General features: G+C 47.0%; 1 protein-coding gene across 1 annotated transcript in view; it reads right to left on the bottom strand.

Moving 5' to 3' along the window:
* Positions 1-1,678: 1,678 nt before the first annotated feature.
* The window catches only part of WASHC5 (WASH complex subunit 5), a 56,130-nt gene continuing 40,076 nt past the window's right edge, over positions 1,679-17,732 (bottom strand). The window contains exons 21-29 of the mRNA XM_056134495.1: positions 17,167-17,329; positions 16,408-16,510; positions 16,246-16,325; positions 10,812-10,915; positions 9,998-10,127; positions 8,555-8,651; positions 4,999-5,152; positions 2,320-2,407; positions 1,679-2,057 (exon numbers count right to left, since the gene is read on the bottom strand). Coding sequence (XP_055990470.1) covers positions 2,001-2,057; positions 2,320-2,407; positions 4,999-5,152; positions 8,555-8,651; positions 9,998-10,127; positions 10,812-10,915; positions 16,246-16,325; positions 16,408-16,510; positions 17,167-17,329 — 976 coding nt within the window. The 3' untranslated portion in view covers positions 1,679-2,000. The remainder of the gene's footprint in view (positions 2,058-2,319; positions 2,408-4,998; positions 5,153-8,554; positions 8,652-9,997; positions 10,128-10,811; positions 10,916-16,245; positions 16,326-16,407; positions 16,511-17,166; positions 17,330-17,732) is intronic.

The following is a 17,732-nucleotide window of genomic DNA, read 5'->3' as shown; positions in this document are numbered from 1 at the left end:
ACCATGTGGTGCTGGGGACTGAACGCAGTACTTAATGTATGCAAAAATTGTGCTCTAGACTTTTGAGCTCAGTTGAGTAGAATTTTCAGGATCTAGTCACCAGTTGAAATAGTTACATAGGCATGTTGCTTTAATTTAGCACAGTAGATGGTAGACTCATTTCTTGGTTTTATGACGAGTCCCCTTTAAATTTATCCCATGCTTTCATTTTCTGGTTACAAACTCAGTTTCTTAGATCTGGCCTTTATCAGCCAGCTTTTAGATTAGGCTGGTAGTATTCTTGTCTTGCACATGGTTCAATCCCTGACACCCCATGTGATCCCCAAGGCCAACCAGAAGTGGTCTCTGAGCCTTGCTAGATTTGGATGAAACCAAAACCAAAAAACCAGCCAGTTCGCTGGGGCAGTGGAGCTGGGAATTGGTGTGTTTCCAAAGAACTAAAGCTTTTTACCTCATGCAGTTAATTTCCTGATCCAAATGGGAAGCAGCAAGCTCTTTCTGAGATATGCATGTAGAATGGACCAAGGTAGCCTGAACTTACTTGGATAAGCCTCTTGGTGTCTGAGACTTCCAAGTTAGGGTGCAAGTCCTTTAAAATTCTACACTGGGTGACCCTGGAGAGAGCTCAGTAATGGAGCCAGTCACAGGCAATCACTGCTCATGATTCCCGTGTCATAACTACAATGTAGAAGCATCAAGACTAAGTCTGCAAAGCACTGCAAAAGTGTGTCACAGTCCTGGGTCATGCCACGACTCTGGGAAGGGATGGGGAAAATCCCATACTGGGTTGTAAGGTTTTGCTGCCCAAACCTTCAAAATCCTTTCTAGGGCTGGGCATGTGCTTTGCCTGCAGGAGTCCACTTTGTCCCCTGAGCCTGTACAAGCACAATCAGGAGAGGATTGAGTGCTGCCACATGTGACCTCCAAGCCTTACGCTATCCTTTCTGTTATGAGGATGAATCAAAGTCTATAAGGTAATTTTCTTTCAGTAGTTGAGAATTTGAGATTTTCTGACAAGAATAAATTCAGAAAATGGAAAAGAACCTGGGACATCAGTTAGTCTTTAATTTATGAGTTTGATGCCTTCAGGGCTGGTCTGGGACAAAGTGGAAGAAACTAGTAGAAAAATGAATGGCTCAAACTGTGCCTTTCAAGTACAAATCAATGAAGCTGCATTGACTTGCTAAATCAGGCAAGCATGTTTAGATTCTGGTCTAAACATTTTTTGGTTTGCCACTCTAGGGAACAGAACTAGATCTATAGTCAAACGCTTTCTTGCTTCAAGTTGCCACAATAATGTCAGTTCCCCTTTCAGTTACCGTCACGTCCAAGTGATTCACAATTTTGGAGTGAAAAGCTACTGATTACTAACTAATGATGATTAAGCTATTCTGAGGACTTGGAGTGGGGCTTGACTTGTGAAAGGAAGAAATGAGTAAAATGAGTAAAAAAAGTCAGGGTGTTTCCAAACCCCATGTTCAGAAGCCCTCAGAATGCCTGGGATTAGAGAAGTCCGTGAGCCTCAGACACCAACAAGCTTCTGTGGTCTATGGTCCGTGGCTGTGTTCTACACATTTAACCTCCTGTCAGTCTGTTGTGGGTGTGACTGTTGCTTTTCCATATAAAATGTTTTGCAGGGTCAATACAGATTTTGAATCACAAGCAAGACAACTTTGGTACTGTCAATACTATTTTACTGAAAATCTGGAATTGCACAAATAGTTCTTTAGAACATAAAACTAAATGGATTTGTACATAACAAGTACATTCAGCATTTATAAGAGGGAGTACAAAAATGTATTCTGGTTCTACATGATATAAATTGCATATAATACCATGATTTAAACAATAATTAGTGCAGTGAGATACGTCTTCCTCAGAATGTCTGATGGTTCAGTGTGGTTGGTTACATGAGCAGTTGTTTTTTTTTTCATTTCTTAATTCATTTTCGTGATGGTGGGAAGGTTTTAAGGACAGTCATTTCACTGAAGAAGTTAAAGTTACAGGACTGTTCTGAACTCATCAAAGATGAAGTTAGGCACGTGTGCTTCAGCAACCTGAAAAATTTCAATTACTTCATGAGTCACAGTATAATCACTGAGAATAAAATAAATATTTCCTGTATGAAAATAAAAGAAATGAGAATAAGGTTTTTTTTTGGAAAGAGGGGGACTCATATGCAGTGCTGAGGATTTGAGTTGGGCCAGCTTACATATAGGTCAAGCACCTTAGAACCTGTATTAGCTCTCTGGCCCCCTTAATAATACCTTTAGTCTCTTCACAACAAGGGCACTGGTTCTGTTCTTATCTCAGGCTTACCCTCCGGGGAAGCTTGGTGTACCGGACATAATCCTCCAGGAACAGAAGAGCACCCACTACATCTGCAGGCATTTCAGGGATCTTCTGGCTGTTAACAGAGAATGGTGTGAACCCATTAATTGAGCTGACCTCCAGGCAAGATACCAGAAGACTAAGTGCAGTCAAAGAAACAAATCATACCATCTGCTTGCATCCTACCAAGTCACAGCCTGGCTGGCTGATCTTCAGGACACAGCTTAGAGGGCAAGACTCCCGGCTTCCCTCTGGTTTCTTGGGCTCCTGCTGCCTCCATGACTCACACCTCCATGTCTGCCCACCTCTCAGCCCTTTCATGATTCATCAACTGGACCGGTCCCTAAACGAGGTCCAAATGTAACCACCCCACCTGCAATATATTTGATCTACACTCTTTTTGGTTGTTGCTGCTTTGCTGGGGAACTGTGTGTATGTATGTGTGTGTGTGTGTGTGTGTGTGTGTGTGTGTGTGTGTAAGGTACCTAAAGATGGGAATCTAACCCATGGGGACTGTGTGTGATCTAACCCCTGGGAAACTGTGTGTGTGTGGGTGCGCGCGTGCTGGCAATGCTGGGGATCTAACCCATGGCCTCCCACATACATCATGCTCTTCACTGGAGCCACATAACCCAGTCCCATACTTTACACTTCTTTTAAGGTGAATGTCTAAATATATATATATATATTTTTTTTTTTTTTTCTTTTTTCTTTTCCAAGTTCCTCCTCTAAGAATTCTTCTCTGACTGCTCCGGAAAGATGGTCTTTACTGAGGATCCTGTTAGCCTCAGCACCTTCTCCAGGCCTCTTAAAATTTTCAGTTGTTTGTGTGCTGGCTTTCTTGACAGCCTGGCCACCTTGTTTCCAGCAGTGCTAGGTGTGGTGCTTTCTTCAAAACCAAAACCAAAACCAAAACCAAAACCAAAACCAAAACCAAAACCCTGCATTTTGAAGCAAGTCTTAGAAAATCAAGCAGTATTTGTGGTTCACTCTATTAACCACCATGAGGAAGCACCTATCTGATGATGTCATGGGGGAAAAAGACAGTTGAGAAAGCATGCCCCACTTTCAGGAGCCATGCATGCATGAAGGCTGCCCAGAGCCCAGGACAGCCACTGTGGCGGCTGACCCACTCCCCGGAGGCACATCATCTTTCCACCTGGAATCTTGGAACAGGTCTGGCAGTTATGTATTCAGAGAGACCTGAAAAAATGATGTGTCCTGGAGAGGTTGGTGAATGGCCAATAGCCCCAGGTGTCCAGGTTGCCTGGAACAGCCCTGAACAGGAGTAGACAGGCGGGGCTGAGGGATGCTCGGAGGAGGCGTGCGTTGTCTGTGGACTTCCAAAGGCCTGGCAGCGACTCGGGGAGCGGAGGTGGAACGCTGCCCTGGCATGTAGCAAACACTGCCTGCCTGCTGGGGAGCTAGCTGGCAGAGACCCAGGACTCCCTGCCAGGGCCCTGCACTGCTTCACGTTTCAGGGGCAGGCACAGCTCGCCTGCTGTCGTTGCAGTGCCCTGGGAAGCCTCCGGATCAGGCTATATGTTATGTGGGTTATGTGGGTCAAAAGGGACCAAGTGGTGGGACTACGACGAGGATGATGGCTCAAGTGGGAGAGTGAAGGCCTAGCGTCTGTGAGGTCTTGAGTTTGTTATTTTCTGGTGGGGGTACACCTGGCAGTGCTCAGGGATGACTCCTGCTGGTGCTTGGGTGTCGGGAATCATGCCCCAGTGAGGCTTTGAGCTTGATCCCTGGATGGGGCCCCTGAGGCACGGAACTGTGGCTCTAGGTCCCCCATATCAGTAGGGGCAGCCCCTGACAAAACACAACAGAACATCGAAAAGAGTTCTCGGGTTTGCGTTAAGATCTATCCCAGTTCAGTCCCTGACACCAACCACATGGCCCCTCTGAGCACTGCTGGGGGGGCACTAGTGATCTCAGGGACCGTATCCTTGGGCCCCAGCACTCAACAGCTGGGCTAGGGTGGCTGAGAATCCTGGGGCAGAGCCCCATGGTCTACTGCTACTTGGTAGTCACCCTGTCCCTGTCTCTAACTGAAAGACCAAAGCCCATGAGGGGAACTCTGCAAATGAAACATCTATCACCGTGATGTGGATTTAGCAGAGCAGCCCTCAGAGGGCGGCGGCAGAGGACTCGGGATCCAGCCACTATCACACTAATATTTCCTCCTAGCTCAGTGGGATCCCTGAATCCACACATGTGGGGGGTGGGATTGCGGGAGAAAGCACAAGCAGGTTTACAGTCCTCAGGTGTCAGAGGGGGAGCTTCTGGGAGATTTTGGTCCACATCCCACATCAGACCTGGGCAGAGCTCACACTGCCCAGGTCTGATGCCACGAGCACCTGGATTCCCACTGCAGAGCATGCAGCCCTTGGCAGCACGCTTTCCTGCCCTGCTCACTGGGCCACGACACAGTCGGGAAGGCACTGCTGTGAGCACGCGCTGGGCATGGGTTGGCACAGTGTTCATTGCCTCCCCATCGCCCAAGCTATGATGTGTATGACTTGCTCACAGAGCAGGCTGGGCAGTCCATCCCCATTATCTCTGAGGGGAGAGAAAAGGAGGGGTGGGGTGGCGTGAGCTGAGCCCTCGAGGATCATAGCCCATTGGGCAACACGAGTCCCATGCTCCTGGCTGGCCGCCTACCTCGTGCACTGCTCCACTGTGGAGCGGATGAACTGGCCGATCAGTGCCAGGAACTGTTCCGTGTACCGGGAATGGAACTGCTTCAGCAGGGTGAGCAGGCCGAGCACCAGGGGAGGCCAGTCCACAGGGTCGGCGGGCTTGCGGCAGACCATTCCTGTGGGGAACACAAACGCAAGTCCTGAGTAACACATGTGCCCCTTGTAACATCAACTCCTTAGAGAATGTTCTGGAGGGTTAGAAGGGTTGGGACTCATGCAGAGGCCTATTGGGAGGGAGTAAAGACTGTGGACATTTGGAATCAAGAGCTGGGTTGGTGGTGGCCTCTAGTGCTCAAAGGAGTGAACATAATAAAATGGTCCGGTGGCTCCTGTTAAGGGCATAGTAATATCCTGGAACAGTCTCTAAATAAAAAACACTAGAATGCTGTCTACTATTGGGGCCAGAGATAGTACAGTGGGTAGAGTACTTTCCTTGTCTTGTGGCTAGCCCAGGTTTGATCCCCGGCATCATATATGATCCCTAGAGCACTACCAAGACTAACTCCTGAGTGCAGAGCCAGGAGTGACCCCTGAGCATTCCTGGGTGTGGGCCCACCTCTGGGCCAAAAATTTTTTTTTGTCTAGGGTCAAGGTGCTTGCCTTGCATGTGGCAGACGCTGGTTCGATCACTGGCACCATATATGGTTCGTGAGTGCAGAGCCAGGAGTAAGCCCTGAACACTGCTGGATATGCCCAGAAATCTAAACTAAAAAAATTTTGGCTTAAATTTGTTAAACATTCTTTAATGAACATTATACAAGAAAAGAATCTGTATATCCACACAGGAGAAAAATAAATCTTAATCTCAATTTCACACTGCACATAAAATTACACAAATCCATTCGCTACGGAGACCACAGACACTGATATATAAACGGACCAAGAAAATCTTCCAGGACAAAAACACAGGAGACTCGCTTTAATCACACAACCCAGAAATGCTATCCTACAAGTCAGGTCCAGGTCAGCTTTGAGAGCAATGACCACATGCGGCTGGGGTGGCAGTACAGCAGGTAGGGCACTTGTCTTGCATGTGGCTGATCTGGGTTGGATTTCTGGCATCCCATATGGTCCCCTGAGCAATGCCAGGAGTAATTCCTGGGTGAAGAGCCAGGAGTAAGCCCTGAGTACCACCTGATGTGGTCCCAAAACAAAAGAAGTGTGTTTGGGGTACGCAAACGTGCTATTTCTTCCTCAGCCTTCCTTCCATTTGATTCCTTTCTAATACATGAAAGAAACTAAGGTTTCTTCCATCTTTTTGAGGGGTGGGGAGGAAGTGGGGAGCATACCCACTGATACTCAGGGGTTACTCCTAGCTCTGCACTCAGGAATGCTTGGAGGGACCATATGGGATGGTGGGGATCGAACCCAGCTCAGCTGCACTGTTGTACTGTCTCTCCAGTCCATATCTCTTTGTGCTTTTGAAAATTAATTGGGGTTGGGGGTGGGACATGGGCCACACCCAGCTGTGCTCAGGACTTAATCCTGGCTCTGTGCTTAGGAATTAATACAGGGGGGCTTGGGGACCATACGGAATGTTGGAGATCAAATCTGGGTTGGCGGTGTGCAAGGCAAGGACCCTACCTGCTGTGCTACCTCTACTGAGAGTTTGTTGGTTTGTTTAAAGATCTGGAGGACGCCTCCCACAAGGAGTTCTATTAAGGTATTAGATTACTTGATATATAATGCTAAGTTTACTTTATCTCCATGTGCAATGAAAGGAATATTCAGAAAAAAATCAAACCAGAAACACACAATCTAATAAAAACAAACCATCCTTATGTACAAATCATCCTTATACCTTGTCGATATAAAGAAACAATATTCTTACTTAGTGATAATACGGGCTGGAGCGATAGCACAGCAGTAGGGCGTTTGCCTTGCACGCAGCCAACATGGCCGACCCGAGTTCGATTCCTCCGCCCCTCTTGGAGAGCCCAGCAAGGTACGGAGAGTATCTCGCCCGCACGGCAGAGCCTGGCAAGCTACCCGTGATATATTCGATATGCTAAACAAAATAACAACAAAGTCTCCAATGGAGATGTTACTGGGCCAGCTCGAGCAAATCGATGAACAATGGGAGGACAGTGACAGTGACAGTGATAATACAATAGAGAACATGCATTTTATCTTGAGATAAACACTTTTATCAATTGTAGAACAGTTCTTTAATTCCCCCCCCCCCCCCCAGGGGTAGATGGGCTATATCTAGCAGATTTCAGGAGTTACTCCTGGCTCTGTGCTCAGGGGTCATTCCTGGTGGTACTTGGGGGACTATATATGGTGCCAGGAACATAACTCCTATACTATCTCTCTTTGGCCCTTTCTGTTGGTTTTGTATAGGGATTAGGGGACATCGCTGGCCCTTCAGTCTGAGCATCACTAGGGTGATCTGGTGGCCCGTGGTTTGACTGGAAAGTATCAACAGGAGAAGCCCCTGTAATCCTGAGCACCGAATATGATGGGTCCCCTCCAAAGCAAAGATTTATTTTGACAATGTACGGAATGTACTGAGCATGTACTGAGCACTTTGTACCTGCTATCATATTATGTCTTTTAAAAAAATCCACCAAGCCCAAGGAATTAAGTAACTTCTCCAAATGTGGAAATGGTGGTTAAAAATATATGGTTATTTTTACAGGAATATTCTTAACACACTTCTTCTTTTTGTTTGTTTTGGGTCACACCCAGTGGTGCTCCGGGCTTACTCTTTTCCTGGCTCTGCACTCAGGAATCACTCTGAGTGTCAGAGATCAAACCCGGGCTGACTGTGCGCAAGCAATCAACTCATTGTGCTATCACTCCAAATTTTGCTTGTTCTTACCTTAAAAATTTTTAACTCTTTCTGAACTAAAAAACCCCCAATAACCCACCCACTTGACTTTGATACAAAAATTGCAAATATAAGAAGTCCCAGGGTATTAGAAAGGTGATTATAAGTATGTTCAAAATAAAGTGATCAATAATAGTAAGAAAAACAGAATTCTCTTTCTGGAACAGGACAACTATACTGAAAGACTCTGGTATCAACTGATTGTACCCATCATTTTCCCAAGAAATGCTACCATAGAATACTAATGTCTGTGGATTAGCTTGGTCTCCTCAACACCGTTTTCTTTTCTTTTTTTTTTTTTGTCTTATGATGGTTCCGGATACACAGTTAGCACCTGACACTAGTTGAAAAAACAAGACATGAGCCAAAGGAGCCTCCTGACCACCACCCTGGCTACTGAACACCAGAGAAAGAAGAGAAGCAAAGGTCTCACTCATTTCACAGGTCAGATAATCAGCTGCTAGAAACAACAGGTATATCACAGACCTAGTTGGTATTAAATCTACAGCCTGCTTTTCATGAAGAACCATCATATTTCAGATGCATATAAGGAAACATTCATACAAGTAAAAGAAATAAAGATTTTTTCTACGAGACACAGCATTCTCCACAAAGAGCTGTCTTTGCCTGGAGCTTGTTGTCACCCACCCGTTATTATAAAGAATAAATAAATGTCATACACTACCTAGGTTTTTGTTGTACTGAAGTTTTGGCAACTGGGCAATCAAAAAGAGGAAGTTGACCACGGGGAAATAGGGCAAGCGCTTTGTGGTTATGTATATCTGGAAAAGAGAAAGGTGAGGGAGACATGTGGTTACCAACACTGGACAGATGGTTCTGCTAATATATTACCGTCGACTACAACCCCACCACAAATATCTACAAAATAGTGCTTTTGGGAAGGGAAGACTTTTGCTCAGAGTTTAGCAGTTCCTTCTCTACAAATCCCATTCAATGCTACGAATGAAGACAGCCGATAAGCCAGAAGGTCAGGGGCAAGTGAAACACAGCAGACACGAAACACAGTGAGACAGGTGGAAAGGGTGGGAGGGCAGGAAGAAGAGGCAGGGGAGAAGGAGGACAGAGTGACACAGCAGCGCTGGGGCGCATTAAGCGGCCAACAGGTGTCTGTGCTGTCTTTGGCTCTGCCCTGAGCAGTGCCCTATGGCGGCCTCCCATCTGCCCAACCAGGCAGCTCCCTGCTTCCAGCAGCCCTGATGGCCGTCTCGGCAGTGCAGTGGGTGGGGGGATGGGGGCCATTCTGTGTGGGAGCACAAGATCTGCTCAGACTCCCTGGCATGTGACTGAACGACGAGCCAGCACTGGGGAAGGGACTGACTCAAGTCTTAGGTTTCTCCCGACAATGGCACATTTCAGTGTTGTGGCAGAGGAAGTGAGATCACGCTTGCTCTGGCGTCATGTGGTGCTTGGCATGGGCTGGGTGCTTCTGCCAAGTAGCTATTTAGGGGCATCATCTCTCCTCGGTTTTACTTTTTTTAAAAGTGTGCTGGAGGAGAGGCTGGGGCCAGGTCACTCCTGGCGACCGGAGAGAACTCAGGCAAATGGGAGGCAAATCTCTACCACCTGAGCCACCACGGTTCCTCATCTTTTATCCCCATAATCCAGTTTTGCAGTTTGTAGATTTCTGAAAGGGTAGAATCTAGGGTAATACCCTGTGATCAAACATTTCTGTGGAACATGAATCCTCACAGGCTCAGCACCAAATGAAACCTGGCACCAAGTGATTAAAAAACAAACAAACAAAAACAAACCCTGCAGTTCTAGGCTTTCAGTGATCGGAACTGCAGCCAACAGCTGGGAGCCCCAAATAAGGATGCTGATCCCTGTGTGCCTGCGAGGGAAGCATCGTTGGCACCGCAAGGCTGGGTGCTGCCTCGTCACTGCAGTTCCAACATCAGACCCCCGAGAACACCCGACCCCTCTCCTGCAAAAACGGCACTCTGCAGCTGTCACGACTGCAGTGGGGTGTCCCAGCCCCTCAGTCCTGAGTCCGGGCATGGAAGGTGGGGCTGTTCTCGTCTGAGACAGGGGAGAGGAGCTCAGGCTGGGGTGGAAGCAGGTTCTCCCGGTATTGGCACCCACGCCACCCCGCCCTTGTCCCGGCCACCTTGTTCAGAGGGTTGTGAATGCCGGCCGCCTCCAGGTAGGCCGTGATCTCATACAGGAGTGTGTTCTCTTCTTTGGGGTAAGGAAGGGAAGGGTCCTGGTAGTGGGCTTCGATATCGGCTAGGAGTGCCCTAAAGAGAAAGGGGTGGTGGTGGGGGAAGCACAGAGAGATACATGTTAGAGACACGGGGAATTCATACAACTGCCAGCAGAGGCGGGGCTGGCACGCCGGGTCGGAAGCCTTATCTGGAAAAGGAGGGCCTGATCCTCTGGAATCCCCCCCTCCACGCCTATGCCCGGGACTGGCCTGAGGGTAAAGCTGCATGAGCAGAACTGCATCTCTGAGAGGGCTGCAGTGTTCAAGGCTTTCCCATGCAAATGGTTTTGAACCGATTAGACTGTTTTTCAACATCTCCTGTGTTGAAGAGGTAATGGACAGAGCAACTGAGTCACAGGGACCATTCAGGAGGCCTGAAACCAGGGCAAGCTGCCAGGGAGAGAGGAGAGGACAGGAGTCCAGAACCCACAGCCCACACCTGGAGGTTAACGTGCCGTGACTCGCTCTGCTGACTCAGGCCTCCGGGAAAGCCAGGTATGGCTTTGGCAACAGCCACTTTCTCAATCTGGAAGAGTGTCTGGCTCAGTGTCTTGGGTACATGAAGTCATTAGCAAGACACGGACTAAATAACAAATGGAGGGGTGCTGGAGGACCGGGAGACTGAGAGAAGGAAGGGCCGGTGGCGGAGAGAGAAAAAAACCAAGATGCCAACATGCTGCCCAGCCCAAAGATGGAGGCTGCAAATGCTGACACTTACTTATTGAGATTCTCCAGGGCAGCTGCCAGATGTTTGGAGTCAAACCGACAAGAGTAATTCAACTCATTGGCGATCTGCTGTCTCAGAATCTGCATCTGCCCAACCTGTGAATGAACAGGTGAAAGGACAGATTTGAACGATAAATATGTGCGAGGTGGGGGTGATGCCATCACTTTCCCCTCTTTTTAAAAGATGACAACACTTGAGGGGAATATTTAAGGACCCTGGGACTGGCTTCATCATCTGGGACTGGCACAAGGGACTCTCAAAGGGGGCATCTGGTTGAATAATCTATGCCAAACTCAGTATTCCCAAAGTCAAACATTTCTCAAAGTGATCCATTCATTGATCCATTATTTATTTCTGTACTAGAGATGATCTTTTACAATAATTTCTCCTCATGTAGCTGCTGGGAGAAGCATCACTTTCTTGTCATAAACTGAACTTTTAGGACACTACTTTGTGCTAATACTCTATCTTAATTAAAAGGTTTTTTTTTTTTTGGTGGGGGGAGTGGTTCCAGCCACACCGGTGGTGCTCAGGGCTTACATCTGAATGTGCTTGGGGGACCATGTGGGGGTCCAGGGGATTGAATCTGGGTCAGCTGCATGAAAGGCAAATGCCTTTCCTGTGGGATTCATTCTTCTGGCCTCTGAGAATATTCTAAAACTTGGTCTGGGGCAATAGCACACCTGGTAGGGCATTTTCTTTGCACGAGGCCAACCCCGCCAGCCTGAGTTCGATTCCTCCGCCCCTCTCCGAGAGCCCAGCAAGCTACCGAGAGTATCTCGCCTGCACAGCAAAGCCTGACAAACTACCTGTGACGTATTCGATATGCCAAACACAGTAACACAAGTCTCACAATGGAGACATTACTGGGCCTGCTCGAGCAAACTGATGAATGGGAGGACAGCGCTACAGTGTTTGGTGAACATACCACTGTCTACCTCAAATGAGATTATAGGCGGAATCAAGTGGGTCACAAAATAATCCATGAAAATCTTCCATAAAGGTGCTTCTAACAGTGACAACCCCTACTCCAGGGATTCTGGGGTTTGTTTTCTTTTGATTTTGGGCCACACCTGGTGATGATCAGAGGTTATTCCTGGCTCTGTGCTCAGGAATCATGCCTGGTGGTGCTTGGGGGACGATCTAGGACACCAGAGATAGAATCCAGGTTGGCTCCGAGCAAGGAAGAAAAGCCCTACCCGTTGTACTAATGCTCTGGTCCCTACTCACGGAGTTCTTAGCATTACTTTTCTACTTTGAACCCCTCTGGGAGTCTGGAGAAGGCTAGAGGGCCTGTGGCAGACTGATCCTGTAGCAGAGTTCCATGCACAGAATAAATAACAGTGGAGGCAAGTTAAGAGGAACTATGATTCTCAAACTAGTTAAGGAACAGGCCTGTGATCCAGAGTGAGTCAACATGTGAGCCATTCTAATTTTCAAGCAGTGATGAGTGTGCATGCTATTTGGAGATGGCTGGGATGACTATGATATGATAGGTCTGGAAGAGAGATCAGCTCGCTCCTACCAGTTCAATTTGTTGGCACCCGGAAGGCAAGATGATCCTTTTTTTTGTCCTGCTAAAATTTCTCCTGTTAAAATCCTACAAAAGCTAGCCTTAAAAGATTACAAGGCAGACAAGAAAATAGGAGAGAAGACTGCTTCATAATGGCTTTATAGAAGTATACAGCTTCCAGGAGCTGGAGTACAGTAGGTAAGGAGTTTGCTTTGGACACAGCTGACTGGAGTTCAATCCCCAGCACCACCAGGAGTAATCCCTGGGTGCAGAGCCAGGTGTAATCCCTGAGCATTGCTGGGTATGACCCCAAAACAACAAAAACAAAAACAAACAAAAACCCAACCCCAAATAAAAAACCCACCAAAAACATGCAACTTCTAGCTGGCCCATTTCATTTCTTTGAGATGCAATTTTCACAAATTTTCTTCTACAGACATATATATATAAAATAGATATATAAATATATATATTTATCATTTCATTAGCCGTTTAGTGGTAACAAGCAATATAAAACAGATTATTCAAGCAATATAAAACAGATTATTGCCAGCCTGCTACAGGGCAGACTTGAGTGATGTCTGGGAAAATAGTGAAAATGGTGGAGGGAAGGTGACTGTGGTGGTGGGATTGGTGTTGGAATATTGAATGCCGTAACAAATCATCATGAACAACTTTGTAAACCACGGTACTTAAATAAAGTGAGAAGAAAACCAAAAAACTAAAGTTACATGTGGAGTTTTCACTGCTTACACAGGGCATAAGCTTAACCTTTGTGCTGTTAAAGGATCAACTGTATAAAAACTTATTAAAATAAAATTAAAGTCAGTTTCCTAGTGTCACAAGTCACCTATGGGCTATTCCTGGCTCTACGCTTAGGAGTGACCCTTGGAGGTGCTCCTGGGATCATGCACAGCACCAAGGATAAAACTAGGGTCAGCTGCATGCAAAGCAGGTGCCTCAGCCTGTGTGCTATCTCTCTGGCCCCACTGGCCACCTTTTAAGTGTTCAATAGTAACATGTGGCTGGTGGCTAGTGTGGCTGTGGAACTTTCCATTCCATGTTCCACATCACTGATCCCATCTAGTGGCTGCAATATCCCTAACCCAAGGCAAACAGTAACTCGGATCCCAGGATGTTCAAGCAAAGGTCATTGCATTAGACACGGCTCTGCTGAATCACCAGCGGCTGCAGGGTTCTGAACTGGCCACCCAGGTGCCAGCCACTTGGCCAGCCAACAGGAAGAGTCCAGGCCCTGTGAAGAAACCCGGCTCCTCTCCCACAGCCAATAGGGGTCAGGCCCAGATCTTCCAATCTCAGGTTTTATTTTTCTTTCTTCAACCTAATAGGTCTCCCAGCAATTAAAAACCTGGACAGGAATGCTCTGATGATCTGTCCCTTGGCTCAGGGGATAGAAGTGAATCCAAAGCTTCCTCATGTTATCTACTCTGCTCAAGTTTTCAGATGAAAACAAAACACACTGAAATGATAGGGAAAGGGCTGTGACTCTGGCTGAGACCAATGGGTCCCGTCTTTTTATGAGGAACATGGAACTGGGAACCAGAGGATGAGGCTCTAACAAATCTCAGGTGGTGTGGGTTACTTTTTATTTGGGGGGTGGTGGCAGAGGGGGTGCAAGGAGATGCTAAGGGGCTCCTCTTGGTGATTTAACTGAACAAGAGTGAATGCGAGAGAGCAGTACTGTTGCTCTGAACTTGCAGTGGCAGCACTTGGGGGCCCTCTAGGCCATACCTGGTCATGCTGGGGTACCCTGGATTGAGCTGAGGTTGGGTGTAAGCTAGGCACCCTGACCTCTGTGCTATATCCCTGGCTCTGGGATGTGGCTGGAAATTATATTATTTTTTCTTTTCTTTTTGGCTTACACTTGTTGGTGCTCAGGGGACCATATGAAATTCCGAGGATCGAATACAGGTCGGCCGTGTGCAAGGCAAATGCCCTCCCTGCGGTACTATGGCTCTGGCCCCAAATTAATTAATTTTTTTTTTAACCAGGAAATTTACTCTTCTTCACTAAAACATACAGTGGCTTTCTGAGGAGACAGCTCCTGTGTCTCATGGTAATTCTGTGTCTCATGGTAACCAATGATGCTTTGTACCTGCTACATGTTCAGTAAAGGGTGCCTGAATGTCTTGAGCCATTAAAGGACAAAAGGAGCACAGGAGACTTGACAGCCCCTGGGAGCTGAGGTTGTGAGCAGGTAAGAGAGCAGAAAGTGGATTCTATGATAAACTGGACTCCCATTGCACACACTAACTTCCTCGGTCCACATCCTTTCTGATTTCCACAGACAGCATGAATGGCAATTTACATCCTGGAGAACCCTGCCTTCTAGCATCCACATAGACTGAGGGAGGAGAGACGTGCCTCACTCTCACAACCCTTCCACTCAAAGGAGAGGGTGCAGGGCTGACCAGATCTTACGTGATCTGGTTGTGCAAGGGTGGAACCCAATTGAGAGAGGACAAGTCCCGCTTCCTGCGTGAAATCAACTCTTGCCACAAGAAATGTTTTCCTCAAAAACGCAATTCAGAAAGAAAGCATTCGTCAGGACAGGTAAATGATGGACAATGAAGAGCTTAATCAAGAACAGGTCCCCAAAAGATGAATGGATCAAGAAGCTATTGTACAGATGTAATGGAGTATTATGCAGCTCTAAAGAACAAAATCAGGCAATTTTCAGCAATGCACGTGGGACCAGAGGATGTCATGCTGAGTGAAGTCAGTCAGAATGAAAGGGATGGATACAGGCTGATTTCCCATAGGAGGGACTTCAAAATACAGTGAGGTCGCCAACAGTGGTCCAAAGGCAACAAAATGGGAGGTAGAACTGATCCACACGATTGAGCTCTGTAGTGCGTGCGTGCGTGCGTGCGTGCGTGCGTGTGTGTGTGTGTGTGAATTGGAGCAAAGCATTATGTCAGACTGAGGAGAGCGGCAGGATGGGTGACATATGGGACCTTTCGATCTGGAAGCCAAGTGCCAACGCGGAGAGCTGCTGAGGCAGGGGCCCCATAACTGCTTATATCTGTTCTTGCTCCCTGAGGAAATATTCCTTGAGGAAAACCCTCCTTAGAAATGTCTGGCCTATCTGTCCTTAAGTGCCTAGCGAGGGTTAGGTTAACCTAGACAGGCAAATATCTGTAGAATGCTCCCTTGTTCTTCCAGGGATTACTGGTTTAAGGCAATAAATACGGAGGTGATGCAGAGTTGGGGCTCTTAGTCCACAAGGCTGTGCGTCCCACGACCCCATCACTTGTCATCTTGATTTCTTAGTCCTGTGAGTCAGCTTCAGCTCTGTTCACAGGGGCAATCTCTAACAGGTGCAGCAGTGGTGAGGTGGGGTAGGGTTGTTGGGACCCTTGGGAGAGGGAGGGGGTACACTAGGGATGGGTGTGGAGCACAAAAAACCATGCATTGTAACCACAGTATCTTCAGTCTATTAAAAAAAATACACAAACAAAAAAGAACACAACTACAAGTACACACATTGTAAAGCCCAAAAAGGAAGATTCAGAACACATGGAATTTAGATATAATCATCACTGTATCACTGTCATCCCGTTGTTTGTCGATTTAAGCGAGCGGGCACCAGTCATGTCTCTATTCGTCCTAGCCCTGAGATTTTAGCAGCCTCTCCTTATTTGTCTTTCCCAACAACTGGAGGCTCTTTCAGGGTCAGGGGAATGAGACCTGCTATAGTTACTGGTTTTGGCATATCGAATACGCCACGGGGAGCTTGCCAGGCTCTGCCCGTGAGATATAATCATAAGGTTATTTTTTGTTTTGATGACAAAAGAAAAAGGGAATTGCTTTGAGCAAGAAAGTTATAGTAGCAACAATTATAAAAAAAAACAACTACTATTGGTCATCACCCTCTCTCCCACATAGTACCTTCATGATAGCCTCGAGATAAGCTGTCCATATCTTCTGTGTTTTGGCAATGGCAGAAAGGTAAATTTTATTCGAATTTGCTGAAATATTAAAATAGAATTTGTTACTTAGTTTGGAATGTGGGCTGTCGGTTCTGTGGCAGGCTGGTTTCGGAACACTCACCTACGATGCTTTTTAGGGGGCTGACGGCATTCATGAGGGTTTTTAAAGTATCCTGAATAGTTCTATCTCTCAGGATGATTTTCTGAAACATACCGAGGAAATTCTAAAACGAGAAGGCATGACCAGAGATCCAAACATGAAAAAAGGCTGAGTAAAATGGATTTGATGAAATGATACCTCAGTTCATTCTAATCTAATGTACGGCACAGACTGCCCAAAAGAGGATAAGGGAAGGGCAGAAGCCTCCAGCTCCTATTAGAAATGACCCTGCAGAGAGCAACTGCTGGTGCCAAACTTTTCCCAAGACCCACAGAAACAGGCTATATAAAATACGATGTGTGCCAGGGAAATCCTAATTTATTCTCAGTTTTCATCTGCGAACAGGAATAATATACTTGACCTGTGGTCAAGTAGAGGAAATCACGCAAGGAATGTTGAGAAACAGGCTCTTATTTGCCTCCTAGTAGCAATCAGGCTCACATGAACACTGTCCCCCCCCGCCCCCATCCTACCAAGATCAGAGGAATGTGGGTGCTTTCAATCAGTAGCTTGGCCAGAGACAACGAATTCCTCCCTCCCTCCCTTCCTCTGGGACACTCCCAGCAGTGCTCAAGGGCTTATTTCCGTCTCTGCACTCAGGGACCACTCTTGGCAAGGCTCAGGGCCCATGGACCACGTATGATGCCGGGGATCAAACCTAACTCTGCTTCATGCAAGGCAATCGTTCTACCCGCTGTTTTGTCGCACCGACCCTCTCACCTGTAACTCTTTGACAATCATGAAGCACAGAAGCCTGTCCAACCCATTCAGACCGAAAGTCCCCAGCGTGGTCTGGATTTCTGAGAAGAGGCGGCTGCTAGTCACTTCCTGATGAGTTTTCATGTCATACCAAGTATTCAGCTGGTCAATATGACATGTCATTCTGAAACAAAATCCAGACAAACTGAAAATGCCAAAGTGCCCCGAAGTAATGGGGAAGAGGCATAGGACAAAAAACGGGACGTGGGGGTGTCAGACGGGAAGGACGACGATGACATGGTTGTGATTAAGGACCTCTTTATTGAGGCATCCACTATATCACAATGCTCATGACCAAACTCATTTCTGCTGGAATCTTGGAATTTTACAGACAGCCTGTCAAACTTCTTTTGAGCAACTTTAATGTGGAGGCAGCACCAAAGAGCCATGTCCACAGGTGAACAGAGAGGAGACAGCATTTTCCCCGAGTAACTCTACCCATCCTTACAGTCCGTGAGCAAGCATGCAGACAGCCATGGAGAGAAGAAAAGAACCCACTCTTCCCTTGGGTGGGCTCAGTACAATCT

This window comes from Sorex fumeus, unplaced genomic scaffold, assembly GCF_029834395.1.
Source record: "Sorex fumeus unplaced genomic scaffold, SorFum_2.1 ptg000002l, whole genome shotgun sequence".
In the NCBI taxonomy this organism is placed as follows: domain Eukaryota; kingdom Metazoa; phylum Chordata; class Mammalia; order Eulipotyphla; family Soricidae; genus Sorex; species Sorex fumeus.
The sequence above is the reverse complement of the archived record's forward strand: the minus strand, read 5'-3'. Positions and strand labels throughout refer to the sequence as shown.